General features: G+C 33.2%; 1 protein-coding gene across 1 annotated transcript in view; it reads left to right on the top strand.

Moving 5' to 3' along the window:
* Positions 1-2528: 2528 nt before the first annotated feature.
* The window catches only part of rtet (major facilitator superfamily domain-containing protein rtet), a 96541-nt gene continuing 78894 nt past the window's right edge, over positions 2529-20175 (top strand). The window contains exons 1-2 of the mRNA XM_089096590.1: positions 2529-2644; positions 15478-15636. Of these exons, the coding sequence (XP_088952716.1) occupies positions 2636-2644; positions 15478-15636 (168 nt within the window). The 5' untranslated portion in view covers positions 2529-2635. The remainder of the gene's footprint in view (positions 2645-15477; positions 15637-20175) is intronic.

The raw sequence follows: 20175 nt of genomic DNA, 5'->3' as shown, positions 1-20175 counted from the left end.
AAAAACTGTCTATAATAAAAAATTACCATTTGAAGCTGATTCAGGAATGGTTAACCAGTGTTAATAGTAAAAGTTTATTGTAAAAACAAGTTTATGGAAATTTCGAAGAACAGTTTGACCCCTCGACAATGGCGTCATGTTGAAATGAAAAGTGCACAATTAGAATCACTATGGTATGAAACTCTACATAGGCAATCACAGTCCTCAATGGCGTCATGTTCAAATGAAAAGTGCACAATTAGAATCACAATGGAATGAAACTCTACATAGGCAATCTCAGTCCTCAATGGCGTCATGTTCAAATGAAAAGTGCACAATTAGAATCACTATGGCATGAAACTCTACATAGGCAATCACAGTCCTCAATGGCGTCATGTTGAAATGAAAAGTGCACAATTAGAATCACTATGGAATGAAACTCTACATAGGCAATCACAGTCCTCAATGTTGTCATGTTGAAATGAAAAGTGCACAATTAGAATCACTATGGTATGAAACTACATAGGCAATCACAGTCCTCAATGGCGTCATGTTGAAATGAAAAGTGCACTATTAGAATCACTATGGTATGAAACTCTACATAGGCAATCACAGTCCTCCACCTTGCACAACAATGAACATCACTTTTTCGCATAGGAAGCACTGATGTGTCCTCTTTTTTTCTTCTTTTTTTTTCCATGGGTTATTGTATCGAACCCCATTGGTCGTAGGATCTTGGGTTAGTGCTTGTTTGAACGGAAATTATAATATCTAGTGTCCTGTTTAAGTTATAAAAGAGATCGTACCATAGCAGAGTGGCGTTTTCTGCCATTTGATGCCACAAACTAACAATGTTTTCCCGAAGAGGAAATTCTTGTCCAAATGTCAGGGAATAGAAATTCTAATATAGTGTATCAATATTTTATGGTCTAAAACACTAAACAGAAGTTTTTGAGCCCCTTACCTACAAAAATAAATCGTCGGTTGACAATGACATGAATACTTTTTAGTGCCATATCTGGCGTCGAAATGCTGGGAACCATAAAACATTGTAATCTTCATGGTTTAAAACCCTTAAATGGAGGTTTATCCCCCCCCCCACCTCGTGTATACTCCTCCCGACCCCTAGTAAGTGAATACTAAGAAACACGTATTAAAAAACTTTCTGATGAAAAAAACGCCATTATTTATTTTCTTTCTTATGAAAATATTTAATTTTTTTATGAGTAAATTCACAAAGATACCGGTGGCAACATGACCCTCGGACTCTATGTTACAAAGTTGCACATGTGAAAGTTTGAGGGAGGTAGGAAGTAAAACATATCTTTAACGTAATATTTTAACTAAACATCATATTGACTTCTTTGGTTTCTTTACCTAAATTAAACAAATTTTGTTTTACGGTTTATTTAATATATTTAAAAACTAACAAAAATTAATAAGAAAAATAAAGTTTTTCTTGCAGAAGTAAAGAGCCAATTTGAAACTTAAAACTAAAAAAATTATTGCTTCGCAGATTATGCAATATATTTCTGAAAAACTAGCACTATAAACTGACACATAAAATTTTCTAATGTCAGTTAAATTAAAAATTTTTTTTTTGGTTTATAGGAAACTGAGCTTGCTTAAGATATTTAGAGCATTAATCTTTAATTTTCTACTGACTACTTATCCAATTGTGTGGTCCTAAGAAGAACATCGTGTTTTTTTGGGGTTGGTTTGTGTCTTTGCCTGATCTCTTTTTTTTTGCCAAAACTGGGCATTCGCTTTAAAATCATGTTCAAATGTGCTCTCTAATGGTAATCTACGATTACTGGCCCATCACGATTCCCCTTCACTCTACAAAAATACTCGTCTATGACTATCTTTCATGGTATTATATTTTACATGGTATTTTATGGATGCAGAAGAAAAATTAATTCGTTCCGTTGGATTCAGTGAAGTTTTTGTGTAACAAGAATCTTGAAATTTACCCTGTCACAGTGGCGGTTCTGGCCTTTCTTGTGCCTGGGGAAAAATTTTGATTTTTGATAACCAAATTTTAACAAAATTATTATTTATTTACAAAATTATCTTAATCTATTAATTAATAATAATTTATTTCTTGATTATTTTTAAATTATTATTTAAAATATATTATTATTATTAATTATTTGATTCTTTATCTCATTTGATTAATTAATTAATAATTTATTAATGACTTTCGTTTACTAACTGCGCCCTCTACTTCATTTTAACAAAAATACAAATTTAAAAATTACAAAATGGTTATAATGGTTAGATTATTTATTTGGAATTTTGAGCCCCTAAAATTTCTGTGCCCGGGACAAGTGCCTCCTCTCCCCCCCCCCCACCTAAAACCACCTCTGTCCTTTTAATTGTTTTTTCTCTTTTCATTTGCTTTTTTAAAACTTAATTTGTTGTTATATTAATCTCGATTGCGAGATTTTGCCGCCTTATGACCTACGAATTTCTAGAAAATAGGTTATTGTGTTTTTTTTTTGCAAACTGAATGCGTTTGTTTGACCATTTTTCTAACCATTATTACTTTTTCTTTTAAGGAATTCTGGGCTCATTGTTTTCTCTTCTTCAATTTTTGGCATCTCCAGTTATTGGTACACTCTCAGACATCTTTGGAAGGAAACCAATTTTTATTATGACATCTGTGAGTACCTCTATTTTTCCTTATGAGTGTAATAACTATTTTAGTCAACCTCATAATTCATTTCTGTCTCAATACTATTTACTAGGAATAATTGAAATTTTTTTTAAATTTGCCTTTCGGAGTGTAGTCCATTCTTATTGAGAGTTTAAATGTTCATGAATTACTTTGATCTCGCCCTGGAATTCTTTGATCTCGTACCGTAACTTAGCAATTTGATGAAGAATGCCATAAAATAGATACATTCCAGGGAATAATGATTTTTTGTTTGTTTTGACATCCTCTAGAGGACAAGAAAAAGAATATTTGATAGGATATTATTTTAAAAAAAAATTTCCTAGTACTGGCTCTAAATGAGAATGGATGGGTGATCTAAGGATGAATATGCGATTATACATTGGATTGCGGAATTTATTTTAGGCGAATGTGTCTTTTGGCAACTCATTTTTTTTTCAATTTACAGCCAAGAAGAGAGGAACGAAAAGGCAAATTTGAAGGGATCTCAGCTTTTAAAATTGATCTTTCTTGTGCTCATGGCCGTAGGCAGGGGGTGGCAGGGGGGTTGGGGGGTGGGGCCAGCTCCCCCCCACTAGATCTTCAAATTTACATTAGATATGGCCGAAAAAGCAGATGGTTGGAAAAGCAGTTGATAAAAGGCCCTCCATCACACTATCGACTGCCCCCCCCCTAGACAATATGCTGCCTACATGCTTGTGCTGCACTGTATTGATTTCATCTTCTTGGAGTAGATTGAAGTTTATTTTGGATATCGCATTCCAAGTTAGTTGGTCTTTTTGGGAACCCAACCATTTTTTGTTTCAAAATTTCAGTCAAAGGGTGAGAAAAAAGAAATATTTAGAAGGGTTTTATTTATTTATATTTTTACCTGATATTGGTACGATATTAATGTGATGGCTTGACCACAGAGTAAATATAGCCCCAGCCTATACCTCAAAGTTTACTTTGTTGAATTTTAAATCTTTATTAATATATCAGTAGAAAGTCCTCATTAGCTCGTGACAGCACACCATATATGGGCATAGAGTCCCTAGAAAGGTGGTTTTCTCACTGAGAATGTAAAAAAAGGATTTTTCTCACTTGAAAAAAACAGGATGTTTCCCACTTTTATTGATGTTTATTGGACGGTTATGTGTGTTAGTCAATTTATTTGTTTTTTTTCATGGATGTCAACATCAATTTATGTCTGTTTTATGTTTCTTGTCAGTGAGAATGAAAAAACATGAATTTTCTCACTTTTGTGGATTTTTTTGGATGGTTATGTGTGTTGGTCAATTTATTTGATGTTTTTCATGGATGTCAACATCAATTTATGTCTGTTTTATGGTTTTTGTCAGTGAGAATGGAAAAACAGGATTTTTCTCACTTTGATGGATGTTTCATGGATGGTTATGTGTGTTGGTCAATTTATGTATATTTGGTTAGTTTATATATTAAATATTTCTCCTTGTTTAATTTTTGTTTGTTTAGTTGAACTTAACATGCGCGCACCTGATAAGCTAACCTAGCCTAACTAAAGCATGGTGCAAAGTCGACATGGGTGGATTTTCTGGCGAGTCTGGTTAAGTTAGGCTAAATCAAGTTCGGTTAGGTTAAGTTAGGTTAGCCTACGTACGCGCGCGTACGTAGGCTAACCTAACTTAACCTAACCTAACTTGATCTAGCGTAACCTAACCTAACCATAAATATTATTTATTTCTAAGAGGAATTTGTGTGTGTTCAGTAAAAGTATGTTAGTATTAAAGTAAAATATCGTTACTTTGATGAGAAGGTTTGTTAGTGTTAAGCAAAACTTGCTACTTCTGACAGAAAACTTGTTATCACAGTAAAAAAATGTTACTTCAAAAAAAAAATTTGGTATCTTTGGCAGAAAACTTGGTAGTTCGAACAGAAAAAGTGTTATCACTGATGAAAAATATTATTTCTAAGAGAACTTTGTGTGTGTTCAGTAAAAGTATGTTAGTATTAAGGTAAAATTTCGTTACTTTGATGAGAATGTTTGTTATTGTTAAGAAAAACTTGCTACTTCTGACAGAAAAGTTGTTATCACAATCAAAAAATGTTACTTCTAGGAAAAAATTTGGTATCTTTGACAGAAAATTTGCTAGTTCGAACAGAAAAAGTGTTATCACTGACGAAAATATTATTTCTAATAGAACTTTGTGTGTGTTCAGTAAACATTTAATAAAAAAGCCTTTTGATAGTATTGCTCGGTGATGGAAAATTCGAAAAGCCATAAAGTAAAGTTGTGGGTGAAAAGGATGAGTACTTCAAGTTGTAAAATTGGTTTAGGAGGGACATTACGTAAAGAACTTGTTCTGAAATAATATAAAAAAAGCCTTTTATAAAGTTGAGTATGAAAAGGATTGGTACTTCAACTTGTAAAATGGGCTTAGGAAGGACATTATGAAAAGAACTTGTTCTGAAATGCCCTTTGAAAAGTATTGCTTGGTGTTGAGATATCCAAAAAGTCGTAAAGTAAAGTTGTGGGTGAAAAGGATGGGTACCTCAACTTGTAAAATGGGTTTATGAATGACATTAAGAAAATAACTGGTTATTAAATGCCTTTGAGAATTATTGCTTGGTGTTGGAGAATTCAAAAAGTTGTAAACTATAGTTGTGGTTGAAAAATGATGGGTACTTGAACTTTTAAAATGGGGTTTGGGATGGAAAGTAAGAAAAGAACTTGTTCTGAAAGGCCTTTTGAAAAGTATTGCTTGGTGTTGGGCATTCAAAAAGCTGTACTCGTCGGAAAATCCCCCCATGTCGACTTTGTACCATGCTTTAGTTAGGTTAGGTTAGCTTATCATGAGCGCTCGTGATAAGTTAACCTAACCTAACTTAAACATGGAGAAATGTTTACTAGCTAACCTAACCTAACCTAACTTAGCTAACCTAACCGAACTTAGCTAACCTGACCTAACCAAAAACCAACCGAGACATGTAAACAAATATATTCAGACATAGAAACGAAAAATTTTATTTCTAAGAGAAATTTGTGTGTGTTCAGTAATAGTATGTTAGTATTAATGTAAATCGTTGTTACTTTTATGAGAAGGTTTGTTAGTGTTAAGCAAAACTTGCTACTTATGACAGAAAATTTGTTATAACAATCAAAAAATATTAATTTTACGAAAAAATTTTGGTATATTTGGTAGAAAACTTGCTAGTTCGAACAGAAAAAGTGTTATCACTGACGAAAAATATTATTTCTAAGAGAAATTTGTGTGTGTTCAGTAAAAGTATGTTAGTATTAAGGTAAAATATCATTACTTTGATGAGAATGTTTGTTAGTGTTAATCAAAAATTGCTACTTCTTACAGAAGAGTTGTTATCACAATAAAAAAATGTTACTTATAAGAAGAATATTGGTATCTTTTTTAGAAAACTTGCTAGTTCGAACAGAAAAAGTGTTATCACTGAAGAAAAATATTATTTTTAATACAAATTTCTGTGTGTTCAGTAAAAGTATGTTAGTATTAATCTAAAATATCATTACTTTGATGAGAATGTTTGTTAGTGTTAAGCAAAACTCTTTACTTCTGACAGAAGAGTTGTTATTACAATCAAAAAATGTTACTTCTATGAAAAAATTGGTATCTTTGGTAGAAAACTTGCTAGTTAGAACAGAAAAGTGTTATCATTGATGAAAAATATTATTTCTAAGAGAAATTTGTGTGTGTTCAGTAAAAGTATGTTAGTATTAAGGTAAAAAAATCATTACTTTGATGAGAATGTTCTTTGGTTTTAAGCAAAACTTGCTACTTCTGACCGAAAAGTTGTTATCACAATCAAAAATGTTACTTCTAAGAAAAAATTTGGTATCTTTGATAGAAAACTTGCTAGTATAAACAGAAAAAGTGTTGATGAAAAATATTGATGAAAAATATTATTTCTAAGAGAAATTTGTGTGTGTTCAGTAAAAGTATGTTAGTATTAAGGTAAAAAAATCATTACTTTGATGAGAAGGTTTGTTAGTGTTAAGCAAAACTTACTACTTCTGACACAAAAGTTGTTATCGCAATCAAAAAATGTTACTTCTATGAAAAAATTTGGTATCTTTGACAGAAAATTTGCTAGTTCGAACAGAAAAAGTGTTATCACTGATGAAAAATATTATTTCTAAGAGAAATTTGTGTATGTTCAGTAAAAGTATGTTAGTATTAAGGTAAAATAACATTACTTTGATGAGAATGTTTGTTAGTATTAAGCAAAACTTGTTACTTCTGACAGAAAAGTTGTTATCACAATCAAAAAATGTTACTTCTACGAAAAAATTTGGTATCTTTGGTTGAAAACTTGCTAGTTCGAACAGAAAAAGTGTTATCATTAACGAAAAATATTATTTCTAACAAAACTTTGTGTGTGTGTTCTGTAAAAGTATGTTAGTATTGAGGTAAAATGTTATTACTTTGATGAGAAAGTTTGTCAGTGTTAAGCAAAAATTGCTACTTCTGACAGAAAAGTTGTTATCAAAATCAAAAAATGTTACTTCTACGAAAAAATTTTGTATCTCTGGTAGAAAATTTGCTAGTTCGAACAGAAAAAGTGTTATCACTGATGAAAAATATTATTTCTAAGAGAAATTTGTGTGTGTTCAGTAAAAGTTTGTTAGTATTGAGGTAAAAAATCATTACTTTGATGAGAATGTTAGTTAGTGTTAAGCAAAACTTGCTACTTCTGACAGAAAAGTTGTTATCACAATCAAAAAATGTTACTTCTACGAAAAAATTTGGTATTTTTGACAGAAAATTTGCTAGTTTGAACAGAAAAAGTGTTATCACTGATGAAAAATATTATTTCTAAGAGAAATTTGTGTGTGTTCAGTAAAATTATGTTAGTATTAAAGTAAAATATCGTTACTTTGATGAGAAGGTTTGCTAGTGTTAAGCAAAACTTACTACTTCTGACAGAAAAGTTGTTATTACAATCAAAAAATGTTACTTCTAAGAAAAAATTTGTTATCTTTGGTAGAAAACTTGCTAGTTCGACCAGAAAAAGTGTTATCACTGATGAAAAATATTATTTGTAAGAGAACTTTGTGTGCGTTCAGTAAAAGTATGTTAGTATTCAGGTAAAATTACGTTACTTTAATGAAAAGGTTTGTTAGTGTTAAGCAAAACTTGCTACTTCAGAAAGAAAAGTTGTTATCACAATCAAAAATGTTACTTCTAAGAAAAAAATTGTTATCTTTGACATAAAACTTGCTAGTTCGAAAAGAAAAAGTGTTATCACTGATGAAAAATATTATTTCTACGAGAAATTTGTGTGTGTTCAGTAAAAGTTTGTTAGTATTAAGGTAAAAAATCATTATTTTGATGAGAAGACTTATTAGTGTTAAGCAAAACTTGTTATTTCTGACAGAAGAGTTGTTATCACAATAAAAAATTGTTACTTCTACGAAAAAATTTTGTATCTTTGACAGAAAACTTGCTAGTTCGAACATAAAAAGTGTTATCACTGACGAAAAATATTATGTCTAAGAGAAATTTGTGTATGTTCAGTAAAAGTATGTTAGTATTAAAGTAAAATATCGTTACTTTGATGAGAATGTTTGTTAGTGTTAAAGTAAAACTATCGTTACTTCTGATAGAAAAGTTGTTATCACGATCAAAAAGTGTTACTTCTATCAAAAACTTGCTACTTCTGACAGAAAAGTTGTTATCACAATCAAAAAATGTTACTTCTATCAAAAATTTGGTATCTTTGACAGAAAATTTGCTAGTTCGAAGAGAAAAAGTGTTATCACTGATGAAAAATATTATTTCTAAGAGAAATTTGTGTGTTTTCAGTAAAATTATACTAGTATTAAGGTAAAATATATTTACTTTGATGAGACTGATTGTTAATGTTAAGCATAACTTACTATTTCTGACGAAAAAGTTGTTATCAGAATAAAAAAATGTTACTTCTAAGAAAAAATTTGGTATCTTTGGTAGAAAATTTACTACTTCGAACAGAAAAAGTGTTATCATTGATGAAAACTTTTATTTCTAAGAGAAATGGGTGTGTTTTGAGTAAAAGTATGTTCGTATTAAAGTAAAATTAAGTTAATTTGATGAGAATGTATTTTAGTCTTAAGCAAAAATTGCTACTTCTGACAGAAAAGTTGTTATTACAATAAAAAAATGTTATTTCTAAGAAAAAATTTGTATCTTTGATAGAAAACTTGCTAGTTCGAACAGAAAAAGTATTATCACTGATGAAAAATATTATTTCTAAGAGAACTTTGTGTGTGTTCAGTAAAAGTATGTTAGTATTAACGTAAAATGTCGTTACTTTGATGAGAAGGTTTGTTAGTGTTAAGCAAAACTTGCTACTTCTGACAGAAAAGTTGTTACCACAATCAAAAAATGTTACTTCTAAGAAAAAATTTGGTATTTTTGACAGAAAATTTGCTAGTTCGAACAGAAAAAGTGTTATCACTGACGAAAAATATTATTTCTAAGAGAACTTTGTGTGTGTTCAGTAAACATTTAATAAAAAAGCCTTTTGAAAGTATTGCTGGGTGATGGGATATTCAAAAAGCCATAAAGTAAAGTTGTGTGTGAAAAGGACGAGTACTTCAAGTTGTAAAATTGGTTTAGGAGGGACATTATGTAAAGAACTTGTTCTGAAATAATATAAAAAAAAGCCTTTTTATAAAGTTGTGTGTGAAAGGGATAGGTATTTCAGCTTGTAAAATGGGTTTAGGAAGGACATTATGAAAAGAGCTTGTACTGAAATGCCCTTTGAAAAGTATTGCTTGGTGTTGAGGTATCCAAAAAGTCGTAAAGTAAAGTTGTGGGTGAAAAGGATGGGTACTTCAACTTGTAAAATGGGTTTAGGAATGACATTAAGAAAATAACTGGTTCTGAAATGCCTTTGAAAAGTATTGCCTGGTGTTGGAGCATTCAAAAAGATGTAAAGTAAAGTTGTGGGTGAAAAAGGATGGGTACTTCAACTTGTAAAAATGGGTTTAGGATGGACATTAAGAAAAGAACTTGTTCTGAAAGGCATTTTGAAAAGTATTGCTTCGTATTGTACATTCAAAAAGCTGTAAAGGATAGTAGTGGGTAAAAATGATGGATGGTTAAAGTTAGAAACAGGGTTTAGTAAGAACATAAAGAAAAGAAATTGCTCTGAAATGCCATTTGAAAATTATTTCTTGGTGTTGAGGTATCCAAAAAGCTGTAAAGTAAGGTTGTAGGTGAAAAGGATGGGTACTTCAAGTTGGAAAATGGGTTTAGAAGTCACATAAAGAAAGGAACTTGCTCTGAAATGTCTTTTGAAAGGTATTTCTTGGTGTTGTGGTATCCAAAAAGCTGTAAAGTAAAGTTGTGGGTGAAAAGGATGGGTACTTCAAGTTGGAAAATGGGTTTAGAAGGGACATTAAGAAAGGAACTTGCTCTTAAATGTCTTTTGAAAGGTATTTCTTGGTGTTGTGGTATCCAAAAAGCTGTAAAGTATAGTTGTGGGTGAAAAGGATGGATGCTTCAACTTGTAAAATGGGTTTAGGAGGGACATTATGAAAAGAACTAGAACTGAAATGCCTTTTGAAAAGTATTTCTTGGTGTTGTGGTATCCAAAAAGCTGTAAAGTAAAGTTGTGGGTGAAAAGGATGGCTACTTCAACTTGTAAAATTGGTTTAGGAGGGACATTACGTAAAGAACTTGTTCTGAAATAATATAAAAAAAGCCTTTTGTAAAGTTGTCTCTGAAAAGGATAGGTACTTCAACTTGTTAAATGGGTTTAGGAAGGACATTTTGAAAAGAACTTGTTCTGAAATGCCCCTTGAAAAGTATTGCTTGGTGTTGAGGTATCCAAAAAGTCGTAAAGTAAAGTTGTGGGTGAAAAGGATGGGTACTTCAACTTGTTAAATGGGATTAGGAATAACATTAAGAAAATAAATTGGTTTTAAATGCATTTGAAAAGTATTGCTTGGTGTTGGAGCATTCAAAAAGCTGTAAACTAAAGTTGTGGGTGAAAAATGATGGGTACTTCAACTTTTAAAAAATGGGTTTAGGAATGACATAAAGAAAATAACTGGTTCTGAAATGCCTTTGAAAAGTATTGCTTGGTGTTGGAGCATTCAAAAAGTTGTAAAGTAAAGTTGTGGGTGAAAAAGGATGGGTACTTGAACTTGTGAAAATGGGTTTAGGATGGAAATTAAGAAAACAACTTGTTCTGAAATGCATTTTGAAAAGTATTGATTCGTGCTGGGCATTCAAAAAGCTGTAAAGTAAAGTTGTGGGTGAAAAGGATGGATGATTCAACTTGTAAAATGGGTTTAGGAAGGACATAAAGAAAAGAAATTGCTCTGAAATGCCATTTGAAAAGTATTTCTTGGTGTTGAGGTATCCAAAAAGCTGTAAAGTAAAGTTATAGGTGAAAAGGATGGATACTTCAAGTTGGAAAATGGGTTTAGAAGGCACATAAAGAAAGGAACTTGCTCTGAAATTCCTTTTAAAACGTATTTCTTTGTGTTGAGGTATTCAAAAAGCTGTAAAATGTAGTTGCGGGCGAAAAGGATGGATTCTTCAATTTGTAAAATGGTTTTAGGAGGGACGGTAAGATAGGAACTTGCTCTGAAATGCCTTTTGAAAAGTATTTCTTGGTGTTGTGGTATCCAAGAATCTGTAAAGTAAAGTTGTGGTGGAAAAGGATGGCTACTTTAAGTTGTAAAATGGGTTTAGAAGGGACATTAAGAAAGGAACTTGTTCTGAAATGTCTTTTGAAGAGTATTTCTTGGTGCTGAGGTATCCAAAAATTCGTAAAGTAAAGTTGTGGGTGAAAAGGATGGGTACTTTAACTTGTAAAATGGGTTTAGGAAGAAAATTACGTAAAGAACTTGTTCTGAAAAGATATAATAAAGCGTTTTGAAAAGTATTGCTTGATGTTGGGGTATTTGAAAAGCCTTATAGTAAAGTTGTGGGGGAAAAGATTAGTACTTCAACTTGTAAAATTGGTTTAGGAAGGACATTAAGAAAAAAACTTGTTCTGAAAAAATATAATAAAGCCTTTTGAAATGTGGGGACCCATCTGTGTCTCAAATGCACAAAAAAGTATTAACAAAATGGGGATGGGGCTCTTTGGGGACCCGGGAGGACCTTTGGGGGTTCGGGGGCCCTTTGGGGGCCAGGTAGTCCTTTGGAGTGCCAGGGGGCCCTTTGGGGGCCCGGGGGACCCTTTGGGGGCCTGGGGGGCCCTTTGGGAGCCCAGTGGACCATTGGGGGCCGGGGGCTTCCTTGGGGGTTGGGGTGGGGGGATCGGAGCCCTTTGGGGCTGGGGTAGAGGACCTCACGACACTGTTCAAATAGAAATTGTGAGATTGAACTTGTGTTTTATAACGACCGCAGAATTTCATCCTCAAATCCTCTTCTAAAACATCTTTAAAATCATCTTTTAAAATGTCTCTAACTGTTTCGCCGAAATAATTCCCTAAAATGTGTAAAACGTTTTCGCCCAAATAATCCCCTAAAAGTAATTTCTGCGTGTTCCTATTGTTTTGGCATCCCTGCGCTGTCACATTTGAAATTTCTAGGAAACCCTTTCCTGCGTTAATCTCTTCATCTCATAAATGTTCCTAGCTACACTATTAAGGTTTCGTTAGAATATCAATTTATCTCTCTGACTTAAAGATCAGTGAAGCCGTATTTAAAAATAGAATTTCTATCTCTTTAGACTCCCGCATAATTCCAAGATAACAAGTGATGTCATTTCTAATTCCTGACACTAAAGATCAATGAAGCCCTATTTAAAAATAGAATATTAATTTTTCTCTCTGACCTAAAGAACTTTTATCCCTCACACCTAAGATAAAAGAAGCCATACTTGTTTCTTTATTCCCCTTTTCGTAAATCAATAATTCCCCTAGCGATTATGTAAATCAAGTTCTCAGAAAGTCTCTCCCCTTTCGTGAATCAATAATTCCCCTCGATTATGTAAATCGATTTCATCGAAACCATAAACATCCATCAAAGTGAGAAAAATCCTGTTTTTTCATTCTCACTGACAAAAACCATAAAAACATCCATAAATTGACCAACACACATAACCATCCATGAAACATCTTTCAAAGTGAGAAAAATCCTGTTTTTCCATTCTCACTGACAAAAACCATAAAACAGACATAAATTGATGTTGACATCCATGAAAAACATCAAATAAATTGACCAACACTCATAACCATCCAAGAAAATCCATAAAAGTGAGAAAATTCATGTTTTTTCATTCTCACTGACAAAAACCATAAAACAGACATAAATTGATGTTGACATCCATGAAAAACATCAAATAAATTGACCAACACTCATAACCGTCCAAGAAACATCCATAAAAGTGAGAAAAATACTGTTTTTTCATTCTCAGTGAGAAAACCATCTCCCTAGGGACTCTATGCCCATATATGGTGTGCTGTCACGATCTCATGAGGCCTTTCTACTTATATCTGAGTACTGCTTTCCCTTCCAGACAGGTTCGAAGACAAGAGTTTTCTTGTTTGGGAAATTTAAAAAAAGAAAAGGTCCAATGTGACTTATTTGGAAATCATGAAAATAATTATTAAATTTAGGGGAGTATGGGGAGAAGTCTTTTGTGCGCGTATTTGCTGCTTTCAGTAACATTATTTCTAAATATTAGGAAGAGATTCAAAAACGAAAAGAAATCTCTGAGCCGCTGAGATTCCTCAAATGTTTGTTCTTTGCTACAATTCAGTTCAATATTACAATAACTATTATCATCATTCGGAGGGGCTACAAATGTGGTTAATTGTTGCTCAAAGGAAAATTATAAATGACCGTACAGGATAAAAAAATTGAAGGATATGGCATCACCCTGAATCCATGGGCATATGTAGCTTCTTGTCTAGGTGGGGGGTCAGCCGATTCTGTGATGAAGAGTGGGGGAACTGAAGTTATATTGGGAGTTCACAAAACCTTACATTGCCAGCAAGTTCTATCATACCTATGAAATCTTTATTACTAAGTAATTACCAAAAATCATAAATCATCAATAATCTTCTGCATTAATCAGTTTTCTTGGATTATAGCTAAAATTTTCCAAGACATTATGGATAATTGCTTCTTGTTTGATTTTTATTCTGTCATTTTAGCAGTTTATTTCCAGCTTTTTCAACCATCTACCTTTTATCAACTGCTTTTTAGTCATCTAACTTTTTTAACTGCTTTTTCAACCATCTGCTTTTTCAGTCATATCTAGTGTAAATTTCAAGTTCTAGGGGGGGGGGCAGCTGCACCCCTTTTTTACGCCATGCCTGAATCAGTACTTGAACTGAAAATTTAATTGTTTCTCACTAAACATTTCTTTTTCAAAACACTTTTTTAAACCTTAGGCTACTATGAGATGTGGTTCATTTTTTACTAGGTTAAAGCTATTGCTATTGCTGTAACCGAAATTAAGTTTTCAAATCTGCGACATTGTTAAGTTTTGCCCTGAACTCGAAAGTTCAGTTGCGAAGTTTGAATGGCAAACACTAAAATAAGATTACCAAACGGTTGGATTGATAGCCGGTCCAAAGTAGACACACAATGACGAATTTATTTCGGAGACGGTACATATTAACAAAAAACGTAAGAGATACGCAAATTATAAGGAAATAAATATCTATGAGTTTTCTTTTAGGGGCGGGGGAGAGTCGTGGGTCTGAAGAACCCCGTTCTGTATATATGTCTTATCCAAAAAGGGTGCCACTGATGTAATGAAGAAGATCTAGTGAAACTGGGTGATTTTGCATTATCCTTAATCCCCTGCTACAAATTTTGATCTTATCTTAAAATGGTCAAGGTGAGCCAATTGTCCTAGTTTTCAGTAAAATGAGAGGTACTTGCTGTTTTCGAAGGCATAGATGTCTCTGTTCTTCTAATTTGATATGTACCCAGAAACTTCTGCACCCCCTTTAATACAAATGCCTGCATTCATGGGTAGTATAATTCTATTTATGCGCCAACGCTACCTCGCTCCTGTTTTCTTTAAACAGGAACTTGAATGTCTTATATATTTTGTGAAAGTTTTATTCATTTTGTATAGACTGCGCATGTGAAAGTTCTGCGCGCTAGGGTTTTGCATATATTCTCAGACTAGAAAAGAGTTTCAATGATTTCGAACTTTTGCCGACTGTATTTAGATAAACGAGGCTCGATCGAATTAGACCAAGACTATTTTGAATTTACTGCATGAATTTTTTTTACTACTGTGGAAATATCCTTTCCAAGAATACTTTACAAATAAATCTGGAAGTTTTTTTTTTTTTAAAAAATCACTCGTGAATGGGTATGTAGTTCTGTGTTTGGTTATTTTTTATCATTAATGAAAAAGCAAAAACTAAAATTTTCTTAGCAAACAAAAGGCATATAATATGATAAATCTGTGGAGGGAAGCGTAATTTAGAGTAGATTTTTGTAGAATTTATTATTTTAGTCTTCTTTTAAAATCCAGAATTACCTTTATTATTTCGAACCAAATAAAATCTTTGGAATTAATTTCGGGGGAGGCATAAATTTGAAAAAAACAGGTGAATTGTGTGGATTGGTTCAAAATTTGGACGGGATTGCTTCTCAGCCAGTGAAATATCCTATTGTCGAAACAACCGTAAAAACCATGAGCTTTCTGGGGGCTGGATATGGGTCTTTATGCATACTCAACTGATTTTGCTATTGACATTACGTCTCTCACTCACCTTCACCTTTCTGGTCGGCGTAGCACCTTATATAGGAAAAACCGTGACTCTTCTCGCGGAGAGGGAGGGGCGCTGGAGCCTCCCGCGTGTGTGGTTGTTTCTTCCATTGGTATTTTGTATCTAACATGTCTTCACCTTTCAGGTTGGCCTTGCAATTTCTTATGGTTTATGGGCTGTAGCTTCAAACTTTGTCATATTCATAATTGCAAGAATAGTTGGTGGGGTCAGTAAAGGAAATATAAGTCTTGCTGCTGCCATTATTGCAGATGTCCTGCCTGTAGAATCAAGAGGTTTTGGTATGGTAAGTAATTTAGATGCTGTTTTTAAAACTAAAAGTTTTCAAAATTATTACAGTCATCATAATAGCCGAAAGAAAAAGGGCAGTGTCGATTTTTTAAATATTTTTTTTTGCTTTTAATTGACAGTAGACTGAAGTGAATAGGAAATGACCTTTTTTTCAAATGGCCCAATAAACTTATTCGCATACATTTTTTTGAACTAGCCTTTATTTTGCATACTGACCTAGCCTTAACTTTCAATAAAGACTTTCAATAAGACAAATGAATCTGCCTGCTCTCAGAAAATGTCAGGAAAATCTAAATAAACTTTGACCTTTAATGTGAATCTGAAGTTAAATGAACAGCATACCGGCTTTGAATAAATGACTCTAAGTAAGAACCTCATACTTTCTAAGATAATAAATATTTTTATATTTTTTGAACTAGTTTTCAAAGTGGGCTTAAAAGTAAGAAATATTTTTTTTTCGAGTATCTATATTAAAAGTGAAAAGGAGGGGCACAAAAGGATTGGCCCTTACATAACGTAGATATCAAGTTAATCTAAGTTATGAAATCGTTAAAGGAAAAAAACCGGCGAGTTGAAGGAAAAGAGTTAAGAAGATCAAGTCATGACCTGTAATATTAATATCAATAATTTAAAATCAATCTACAATCTCCCTCATGTCCAGTAACGTTTTTGGACTAAGGCTCTAATATGGATGCCGTGGGGTGCTACTACAGAAATATATTTTTTTTACAACGTAAAAGATTACATTCATATGCTTACCTGCACAAACGAAGGAGAGATAACGGGGGGGGGGCCTCCTCCATTAAAATTTTCAAGATAAGGGTGGGGGGGATAGGTTAGGTGTTACCTGGAACTTTGCTTTTCCTTAGACTTAAATAGGAATATTTCTCATTCTCCTATTTTCCTCTGTTTTTATTTATCTCTTCTTGTTTTCTTGGTGGGGACACAACTTTGCCCAGCAGGGAATGTCCACATATTTCATTTTTGATTCTTCAGACACCCCCCTCCCTGAGGAATATGTGAAGAAATGGGCTTTTTCAGGAATGATTATTGTTCTCGAAACATTGTTATGTGAATATTAGACGTGAATTTAAAGAACTGGGGCTGAATGAAGGAGTGGTAGCCCCACTCTCAGTTAAGAGAACGAAGGATAAATCAGTTTGTAGTGAAACACTACTCTAAGTAAAGAGCAACCCTTGTTAATACAAACTGAAACTAAAAACGAAGTTTGATTACAATATATGTAGCAGCAAGTTCTAATATCTGTGCTGATTTTAAATATTTGAAATTTATTAGTTTTACTTTTTATTATTAAAAGCTAATAGCAAATCAAAATTGGGATAATTTTGGAAATAGTTGTTAAACTCCCCAAAAAGGGGTGCAATCTTGATTATAACTATGCAACGCTAATTCAAAATGTATGCGAACCCTAAAGCCACTGCTTACAAAATATGATTTTTCTTTTCCAGAAAAGACAGTGACTCACGCTTGCAGGGAAAGATGGTGACTTTTGCGTTTGTTTTTTTTTTTCTTCTGGGAGACATTATACTGAATTACTAGTCGTAGGTTAATGAAAAAGGGTTCATTCAAATGAAAAATGCGAAGATTCAATGTCCATTTTAAGCAAAACAAAAGAGATCACGCAACAGGAAAGTGCCTTTCGAGCATTTGGCCCATAAAACAGCAATTTTGGCCCCAACTGGGAAAAAACGGTATTGATCAGAAATTGTGAAACTCATTTAAAGCACATTCTCGTATAACCTCTAAGTCAGAGAGGCTATATTGGTATGTGGTAAACCATTCGTCCCTAACACAGGACATGCAGTCCTTAAAAATTAAAAGGTTATTAATAACAGTATAATCAATAAAATTAACGGATGTAGAGTATCTTCTAGTTCACACCATCTATTAGGATGTTGGCCAATGGATTATGATACGGGGAAGGTGATATCTAAGCCTATAAAAGCGTTTCAAATCATTTTTTTCAAAATTTATATGAGAGCTTCTTCAGATGATTTGAATGACTATTCAGGTTACTCCTGAAGTTGACCTGAAAAATAAAACTTAGTATCATTCCCAAAAGATTATATCTATGCTCTTTGGCACTTACACATTTTTTATTTATTTAAATTGTAAGAGCGGAAGCAGTAATAGTACTAGCCCCAAAAGTTTCAGCTTATTACCCCAAGTCGTTCTCGATATATGGATGAGGTGTCTTATTGGCAACCATAAACACAATGCCTTTTAATTCAGGTTACAGATTTAACCTCTGGCCCCTTCATTAGGAATAAGTATTTATATTTGCATTAATTATAAATCGTGCAGCATGGGTGATGAGGAGGCGAAAGCTCCTCTCTGATTCTGAAGACGATGGTTTGTTTTAGAAAATTGTACTTTATTTTTAAAAGTAAATACACTCAATGAGTTCTTTTTTCCGAACCTTACTTGGAACTTAATTCCTCCTCGGCCAGCTGTAGTGCAAAGGGTATCTGACCTTTTTAGACATCTCACATGGATGCTGCGACGAGGAAATCTTCCTTCTGGAGTTTGGGTGACGTATTCGCAGTTCGGAGATTGCGGTTGTATGTGAGCCCGAGTATATGGCTGCCAATGCTGTACGTAGTGCGGGATTATTGACTCCTCCATCCGAAGGACGTATCCAAGATAACTCCATCTTTTCCTCTTCACCACTAAAGAAATGAGTGGCCGGACAGTTCTCCGACGAGTCTTTGTGTTACTGACCTTTTGTTGATGGTCTTCAAGCGCATGTTTCCGAAAGCCGTCTGTCGTTTCTCTGTCTCATATCAAATAAACGTTTCTCGAGGCATTGTTCAGCAAAAGTTAAATGTTTGTTTAAAGAGCCAGGTTTTAGAGGGCGACAGCCCTTCCGGCATTTAGGATAACCATGGTTTGGCCCTCAGCCACCCGCATATAAGGGATAATTTCAGTTCGTTTTAAGTTTTAATGTTGCTCTTTAGTTTAATTTGAAAAAAAACTTCAAGATAGGGACTAGGTTGACCTTTATTTGGAAAATAAAAAAAACAAGTTTTTTAAACTGAAAGTAAGGAGCGACATTAAAACTTAAAACGAACAGAAATTATTCCGTATATGAAAGGGACTATCCCCTCCTCATCGCCGCGCTCTTTACGCTAAAGTTTTTTATTGTTTTAAAAAATAAATTTTTATTAAAGAGTCAATATTTTGAGTAACGATCGCGGCGGGGAGGCGGGGACCGCCCCTTTCATATAAGGACGAATTTATGTTCGTGTTAAGTTTTAATGTCGCTCCTTACTTTCAGTTTAAAAAACTTGTTTTTTTATTTAATTTCTGATCGTTTTTTAGTTAATGCAACTTTTATTTTGGCTAACCGTCATTGAATAAGTAAACAAAATTTGCATAAAAATTTTTACTTTTCTTTTCCTAAATGGATGTCTCTAAATTTGGTTATGACGTAATTTACGAATTAACTTACGTAACTAAGTTCTGTATTCGTATATTTTTCTTCCGGCAAAAAATACAAAATTTCAGATTTTTGCAGATGTGAGCTTGAAACCTATGTAATAGGGTTTTCTGATGCGCTGAATCTGAAGGTGTGATTTTCATTAAAATTGTTTCACTTGTAGGGGATGTTTCCCCCTCTTTAAAAAATCGGGTAAATTTTCTCAGGCTCGTAGCCTTTGATGAGTAATACTAAACTTAATAAAATTTATATATTTAGAATCAGAATTATAAACACATTCTTTTGATACATTTATTGACATCAAATTCTGTATTTAAAAGTTTCGATTACTATTGAGCCGTATCGCTTGTTTTTTTTATTGTTTTTTTTTATTACGTATATGTTATTACGTATATGAGGTTCTCCCCTTAGTCAATACCACGCTCTTCACTTTAAAAGTTAAAAAAAAAATTGATTCACAAACCCCTTAATCACAAAGGCCGTTTAATTAGAATAAATAGCTCTTTTGAAAGCACTAAAAAAAAACTGTAGCGTAAAGACCGAGGTATTGACTGGGGGGAGAACCCCCCTCACATATGTTATAATTTCTGTTCGTTTTAAGTTCTAATGTTGCTTCTGTATACTTCCCAATAACCAATATTTTATGTTAACATTGGGTAAAGCTCATAACTTTTAGCCCTCCCCTGGGGACTTCGGGGGATTAAGTCATCCTAAAAGACATATTTATCATATTTCCAACCATGTTGAACAAAATGGTTATTTCGAAATTTTTATCGGGTGACTTTGGGAAAAAAATGAGCGTGGGATGGGACCTAGTTGCCCTGCATTTATTTTGGTCACTTAAAAAGGGCACCCCACTACCAGAAAAAATTCCCTCTGAAAATGTCTGTATACTTCCCAATAACCAATACTATATGTTAACATTGGGTTAAGTTCATAACTTTCAGCCCTCCCTCTGGGGGCTTCGAGGGATTAAGTCATCCTAAAAGACATAGTTATAATATTTTCGACCATGCTGAACAAAATGGCTATCTCAAAATTTTGATTGGGTGACTTTGGGGAAAAAATGAGCGT

Source organism: Artemia sp. Qi Xiang Cuo, chromosome 11 (assembly GCF_049724085.1).
Source record: "Artemia sp. Qi Xiang Cuo chromosome 11, ASM4972408v1, whole genome shotgun sequence".
Classification (NCBI taxonomy): Eukaryota; Metazoa; Arthropoda; class Branchiopoda; order Anostraca; family Artemiidae; genus Artemia; species Artemia sp. Qi Xiang Cuo.
This window is presented reverse-complemented; position numbering and strand designations above follow the sequence as displayed.